This window comes from Periplaneta americana, chromosome 6, assembly GCF_040183065.1.
Source record: "Periplaneta americana isolate PAMFEO1 chromosome 6, P.americana_PAMFEO1_priV1, whole genome shotgun sequence".
In the NCBI taxonomy this organism is placed as follows: domain Eukaryota; kingdom Metazoa; phylum Arthropoda; class Insecta; order Blattodea; family Blattidae; genus Periplaneta; species Periplaneta americana.
The window spans coordinates 141,005,850-141,013,972 of NC_091122.1; the positions used below are offsets into that span (position 1 = coordinate 141,005,850).

Genomic DNA, 8,123 nt, shown 5'->3' on the forward strand with positions numbered 1-8,123 from the left:
TCAGGTATCTGAAGGTTAGGTTCACTGGAATCAGCCGAAACTGGTCATACTTGTGTACGGCATAGTCAAGATTTCATATGCAGTTTGGTTGTGAGAGTGGTGCATGGTTCATTGTGTAATATACAATCCTAAAAGAGGAAATTTCGTGCATTATGCAAAATGTGACCTCTGATTGAGGTTCTGACTGATATGTACATCTATCATCAGGCAGTTTATCTCACTTGACCATATGTGTCAGAGAGAGAACAATTTATTGTTTGTATACATCTGAAGTCCGATTAGTGTACTATTCAGCGATGTATGCAATGGAGGGAGCAAGTAACTGGCCACCCTATCCTATTATTTCCTGCCTTAGTTGTCTCATGAGTTATGCCTTATTGGTTTCACTTATGATGTTCAAATCTGTCTTCTGACAGTTGACTAAACAACGCAAAATGTTCGACAGAAAAATTAGCACATTCCTGTGACTTTTTTTTTTGTGGACTTCTCTTAAACAAAAAGTGTATGCAAACAATCCACGTAATTTGGTGGAATTAAAGGAAAATATTCGTTAAGCAATTTTAGCAATGCAACGGAATGAACTTCACGAAGTTTCCCACAATCTTACCAACAGGATTGACGCTGTTTAAAAGCAGAAGATGAACACTTCGACTGTTCGATGTAGTGAGTACCATTTGGTTATTTCTAATTAGTAACTAAAGTAAGGACACCAGTAAAGTGTTACTAAAACAATAACCGAGCAGTGCAGCACTTTGTCAACAGCAAAACACTGTCAGATGCACCTGATTGACGGACTCTCATTATACAAGTTGATTCGAAAAGGATGGTATATCTTCCGAAGTCTGTGGACAAACCGGACATTTCCTAAGACATAAACAGTCACTAGTTTCGAATTACCTCATCCAGCGCACAATGCATTTTCTATGTGGTGCATTCTTACCAAATTGAATCCTAACGTTTCACCGTATTGTTACAACAGCCGTTTTCGTGCAAATTCCATGATGTAAAACTCTCTTGCTTGCTGTGATGTTGCACCATCATGATGTGGGTAATGGGGTGCTTCTTAGATACTATTAATATTAGAAAAAATGTTACCTCGCTTATTTAAATACTTCTGATGAAGTTACATAACTGAGCTCTCATCACAATCACTGTCCGAATATATACTGTTAATGATTATGCTAACTTATAGTCATTACGCACAGAGCAATTCCACTCATTTCCTAGTACTCAGTTCCTAAAATTTATAGGTGTCTGTAAATCTCAATGTTTTCTTGCAAGGAATAGGAGATCAACTGCTTACATTCGTCACTATCTCATTCAAACTTGAGTCAAAGTCCTAACTGTATTTGGAGCTCTCTATTACCTCATCGTCTGAAGAACATCGATCCCAATATTGTAACTACACAAATGACTCTGTTTATGAATACATGAACAACTGTTATATCAATACACCAATAACAATAGGATAACAGTAGTAAATGTTATTTTCCATGTAATGAGTAGGCCTACCGGTGGATAACATAAAAATAATGTAGGCCTATTCAATGCAGCAAAATTAAGAACTCTGAGCTTAAGTCACTTCCTAATCCAGCAAAATTAAAACCTGCGAGTTGAAGTCACTTCTTGATCCAGCAAAATTAAGAGCTGTGAGCTTAAGTTATTTCTTTATCTTTCTTCTGTACATAGAAATAAGAAATAAATATCTCTATGTTCTATTTTTTATGAAGCAATTTTAGATTGTAAGCATAATTCTGTAGGTAATATTTTAATTTCCCTGAAACAATCACTTCTGAGGAATATAAATTATACAATTTCATTGTCACATTATCTCATGAAAGGAAAAGTTCAACAAGAAAATTGTTAGAATAAATTTCAAGTAAATTATCATTTTGCATTACTTCTAAAAATGAAGACAATATCTTAGTGAAAATTACGATAATTCAAGTACATAATTTCTCGGGGAGCTGACCTACAAATACTCATACGAACAACGTAGTTTAGGAGATATTGCTATACACAAACAGATGGACGGACAGACAAGCTGTATGCCAAAAACCAATTTTCAATATTACAAACTCTGAAAATGTTTATGCGCATGAAAATCAAGATACCTCTTTGCAGCATCACTATATTTTCTCTTTCTATTTCGTATAACAAAGTAAGACAAGGATATGCACCAATGGAAAGATCTTTATATTCGCAATATCTGTAAACAAAGATAAAAACAGAATTTTAAATTCAAATATTTATTATGAACTAAGTTACTGTACGAGTATTATCATGCTTTGTTAGAATTATCTCCCACGTGCCATATAAACAGAGAGCATTTAATTACTAAGGTGATTAACATACAGTTAGCAAAAAGTAAATACCTTTAACCCAATGATGTCTTGCAGGACCCTTCTCACATGAAGTGATAGCCTTGCATTTTATTTTTCTGTCGGCAGTTTTAATACATCCTCTATCTGCACAAACACCACAACAGTCACAGTAGGCACCTTCTCCCGTAACCATCAGTGCCTCACAAACACTGCAGTAACAAGGCTACACAAAACAAAAATATTGTTACAATGTTTATGACCTCTAACAGAAATAGTAGTAGCAGTATTAGTATGTACATTATGGAAGCTCATTTAGTATCAGGTAAAGCTGCGCTCGCATACAGCATTCACTAAGTTACATTAGCATTCTCGTTTTTTTTCTGTAATGCTGTAAACAATGTTAAATTCTCAGATTGCTGAATTAGCACCTGTATTACGGTATTTTCGAAATGAGAGTGACAAAGGGAAGTTATTATGCTTCAGTAAACAATAGCAATAATAAGGGAAGAAACTGCAAGTTAAGTTTCTTTCGATTTTCAAAGGACAGTGAAAGATAAAATGTAAATTGCCATGCTGTAACACAAATTTTCACAGTGCAAAATGCAATGTTTTTACCTTAGTAATATCAATAATCTATTACACTCTACATATCAATACTGCGACTATGTTTTCAGATTTTTTTTAAACAGTCCTATATATACACCCATGTGACAAATGTTAATGATTAACCCAATGAAGAATCAAACTTGCTTTTCATCATAGAACCTACCTGTCGCATTTTTTCACTACTCTCGGCATGCACTGCATGAGTTACTTTAATACATTTGGTAGTATTTCACTCTAGCCTGCTTCTAGTATGTTGCATAGTCTGTCTTTTAACATTGGACACTTTACACACTCGAAAATTGAGCTACTCCCACTGCAAATCTATCAGATTTAAGTCTGGTAACTGTGGTGGCAATTTCATACTTATGAACTCCCCACATCCCCCCCCCCCCAAGTATTCATATTACAATTTTTGTGTTTGTTTAGGATTATCATCCTGTTGTATAATGAATCCCCATCCAATTTCACATTTTCCAGAAGGAACTGCACATCCCCATTAAATGGTGTAATAGCCATTTTCGTAGAGGAGTGGTATGACAGCAATTTGCCGTCACAGTTCTGAACTGCGACAGTGATTCTTGGCGATTACGAATGACTGAGAGATTTTCTTTGACTTCTTTCTAATGCTGTTCCAATTTCGTCCAACTTCTCTCCTCCTGTTTGTTTCCTTGTCTAACACCTAACTTACGTCATCTCTTTATAATTAATTTGTTTGGGATGTTTACATCAGAAATTTTCTCATAAATTTAAATTTATACTATTAATTCGATCTATACTCAGCAAAAATAGTTATTTACTAATAACAGGAGAATAAGCGCTGTTTCATCCTAAAGGCCTACTTCTCATTTTAAAGTCTATCTCTACTGCAATAATACAATCATCCAAGTACCAAGAATTGTGCAATAAGTACATTAGTCCAATCACCTGAGTGATGTCAATTGTGCACGCATTTCCTCCTACAGAGTTTCCAGAAGAGTGAGGCATTCGAGATTGGAAGCCCTATATAAGTAAAGTACACTGAGAAAACTGTGAACACCTTTTTTTATATTTAATCTGCGAATATATTTAATCCTAAAAAATCAACTAGAAAAGCCCCTGAGAAAAAATTTCCCAAGGAACATCTATTGTAATTATTTTAATTTCAATATTTCAGATACAGGATATTGAATGAATTTATTACCTTCGACAAAAGTTTTGCATGACGCCAGTTGTGTTGTTTAGATGTATCTCTGATTGGTATGTGCAAATCTGAAGTCATGTACTTAATGATATTGATTGTGACAACAAAAATCAGAATAGCTGTCAAAGTTGAAAGAAATACACTAAACAATTCAGTATTCCACAAAAAAAGTAACGGCCACATCTTCTTTCCAAAGACAAACACACACTGATACTGCCTGGCCTGACGGCCCTGAAAAAAAAAAAAAAGATAGAAAAACATTACCTTACAAATTTATAACATGTCAAGATTAGTTAGCAATGATATACGAAGTAAATTTTGAGTTCTTCCCTCTCAAACTGATATTAATACATTCAGTGCTTAAGTATAGATAGATAGATTTATTCGTTCCATAATATTCTTACATTTGTTTTATAGCATAGAATAAAGAACATGTCCAATTCTTACGTTTAACAATAAAATGCAATACATATAAAATGCAAATATGAAATATGTACAGAATTAATACCTTAATAACAGTAATATTTTATACAATGTAATATGTTTACCATTTAATAGTATTATAATATTTACACAGTACTGTGAAATGTCAAGAATTCATCTACAGAATAGAAAGTGTGAGATATTAAGTAATTTTTTAGTTTTGTCTTAAATAATGCAGGGTTTTGGCTATGATTCTTAATGTCTTCAGGAAGACTATTGAACAATTTTATCGCCATGTAACGTACTCCCCTTTGAAAGCATGATAAATTTGATGATGGAGTATGAAAATCATTCCTTCTGCGGGTATTTATACTATGTATGGCTGAGTTAGTTGGAAAATTTTCTTTATTACATAAGAGGAAATTTATTGTAGAGTATATGTATATCACTAACATGTTTATACGGTACTTATTCAGACAGAGTCAAAACAACTTTCAGTTAATCAGAGATAAGTGACTGTTTTTCTATTGGCAGAGAGCAGTAGAGCACAATTTTGTTCACAAGAATTTGTCAAACAGCAGAGATGGAAAAGTTGTTCTTATTCTAGAACTGCTACAACTCCTACTGGCTTAACTGAAACATCATAGCCACTGCTGTAGCTCAGATAATAGTGAGTTGAAGTCATGATCTGAGGGTGTGTTTGGGCATATGCTAGAATCCCGATTGGATCCTAATCGGATTTTTCCCATAGTTTTACCCAACTGTAAGACGAATGTCAGTTAGTTCCATGGCAAATCCTACGACTCAGCTCACTAATTGAACTGACGCTAGATAACCTTGCAGTTAATACAGCTTCATTAAATACTAATTTAAAAAATATGTTCCAAAATAACAGACGAAATGAGCTAGAACTTTTTTACTTGTAGGCCTATGTTGTTTAAGAAAAGGTTCTAGACAACTTTACAGTGTAACATGCTGTTGAAATGAAAATAATAATTCTATACAGAGCGAGTCATAATTATGTATTATAAAGTACTGCATAGTATTCTATACAACAAAACAAACATATTTTGTCATACAAACATATAGCCGATACTGCATTGTTATCAAAACATGGCAACATGCGTTATTTCAAAGCTAGTCTATCAATTACCCGTGGCTAAAATCGGAACTAACAGTTGGTGTTGTTTTGTAGTTAAAAAAAGATGTATTCATAGTTGGCCATTTCTTGTAGTTATGCTGATGTTTTGTTGATTCACGATGTTGAGTATTGCAACTGAGATTAGTGTTATTTTTACTTCACTGAATTGCATAACGTAACAGTTGGCACTAATATAGAATGGGGGAACCATACACAAACAGTGAAATGACCGATATGATCTTGATTTACGGTGCTGCTGCTCGCAACTACGCTGAACGTTTTCCTGCCCGACGACACCCAATTCCAAAAACATTTGTAGCAGTGAAACATTGCCTTAGGGAAATCGGTCGCTTTGTCAGTAGACCGTGAAGTCGCAGGACTGCTCTGCTAATCCTGCTAAAAAAAAAAATATTGTGTGTTCCGTAGAACGTTCACCAGGTACAAGTACACAGAGGTTAGCTGCACATCATCACACTATGTCTCAGAAGTCAGTGTAAAGAATTGTACCTGAAGCATTACTCTACCTACAATCTGTGCAAGAATTGCAAGGAGAGGTTGATTTTGAATGTCAGACGATATTCTGCAAATGGTTACTTCATGAAAATGCAGCTGATCGACATTTCTTAAGCAAAATACTGGTACTGAATGAAGCAACCTTCACCAGAAATGGTATCTTCAATTGTCACAACCAACATGTCTGGGCATACCAGAATCCAAATGCTATTGAGGAAATACATTCGCAACATCAGTTCTCCATATCTGGATTGGTGTAATTGGGGATATCCTACTGGGATCATGTGAACTTTCTTCACGATTAACAGGTGCTGTGTATTTACGCTTTCTGTAGATTGAAATAACCCAGCAATTGGATGTTGTACCACTGGCAACATGAATTAACATGTGGTTACTTAAAGATGAAGCACATGCACATTACGATAGTGCTGTGAGACTTCATTTGGATGAACAGTTCCCAGCCAGAAGGAATGGATACAACAGGCCTATTGCATAGCTGGCGCAATCACGCGATCTAACTCCCTGCGACTTTTGGTTATAGGGCCACATGAAAAAACGGGCGTACTTCCGAACAGGGGCAGCGGCATTTCCCCTAAGGTTAGAGCTCAATTTAGGTGTGTGTGTATTAATCGAAAAAAATGTCATATAAACATGCACCCTATTTTCAATATTTTCTAGCCCCTAATTTTCTATTTATACACACACACCTAAACTGAGCTCTAACCTTAGGGGAAATGCCACTGCCCCTGTTCGGAAGCGCGCCCGAAAGCGCGCTTGGCAAGTCACATCAACTCCAAATTCTAAATTCACCATTGTGTCCCCTGTGCAACACTCAAGAGGAGATGAATGAGAGTTACTTGAAGACCTGCAATGCACTATCTGCAGAAGACACTGTAGCCCAGAAGTACTGGAGAGCACGAATGCTAATGGCTTCATTGCTAGATGCAAGGCATTGAAACAACAACAACATTTCTTTAAGTACCTATTTATTTATTTTCCCTTGTACCAGCAATAAAAACACGTATGCTTTTGATTTTTTAAAGTTATTTTAAGTGGTGTATGCAAGTATTTACGCAGTATTCTTAACACAAAATACATTTCGGATTCCGTAATAAATTACCTACATCATTTCTCTGAATTTTGATCATATGCACTTACTTTTGTATAAATGTCGAAAATGTGCATGTGACAACGAAACCAAAGCACTAAAACGTCAAACGTCGGGTCTTATTCAAGAGGGCAAGAATTCTAGCCCTCTTGCCCTTATTTCGCCTAAGCCCGCCACTCAGCGCTGCCAAACTTACTCATGCTCCGGCTTGTAACTGACGATGGTTCTGCTCAGGGCACATTTCACATTACACATTTCTCGGTATAGTGTGTAACTGGCCTGAAAGTACGATGGTCTGTTAGGTGAAAATCGTTGAATTTATCAGGGATATTTTGTACAGATTCGTATATGCAAGCTGTATAAGCGGAGTACGAAGGGAACTACCTTAACGCTAGTTTAGCATTTCTTTATTATTCCTTTGGTGTACATCAGGATTACAAACCATATTTAATTACACTGTATTCCACACTACTAAATTGAATACCTAAAACATTTAACATAACTATCCGCAATTTCCGTTGTACCTATGTATTCTAGAATCGTCTCCTTTTCATACGTATAATGGTATCTTAAAAACGTTTTCACATCAGTTAGAGCATCAATTTAAGACCCGCGTTTGTTTACGATTGAAATTACAGTAGTTTATATAATAACTCATTACCCATTATAATAAAATAATAAAAACTCTCTTCTCAGATTACCTGACAGTCAATGCATTTTAAAACGTCATTTCATTTTAAACAGACATTTCACACTCAATTTTGCAGCCATTACACTCGATGACTCGACACTCGATTATACCGATTTACCTGTCACACGTTACCAACT

At 35.4% G+C, this 8,123-nt stretch overlaps 1 protein-coding gene across 2 annotated transcripts in view; it reads right to left on the bottom strand.

The window, feature by feature from the left end:
* Positions 1–8,121, bottom strand: part of Dgkepsilon (diacylglycerol kinase epsilon) — a 44,438-nt gene extending 36,317 nt beyond the window's left edge. For both annotated transcript variants that reach the window (XM_069829125.1, XM_069829124.1), the window contains exons 1-3: positions 7,997–8,121; positions 4,111–4,341; positions 2,376–2,547 (exon numbers count right to left, since the gene is read on the bottom strand). In XM_069829125.1, coding sequence (XP_069685226.1) covers positions 2,376–2,547; positions 4,111–4,293 — 355 coding nt within the window. In that variant the 5' untranslated portion in view covers positions 4,294–4,341; positions 7,997–8,121. The remainder of the gene's footprint in view (positions 1–2,375; positions 2,548–4,110; positions 4,342–7,996) is intronic.
* Between the last annotated feature and the right edge of the window lie 2 nt (positions 8,122–8,123).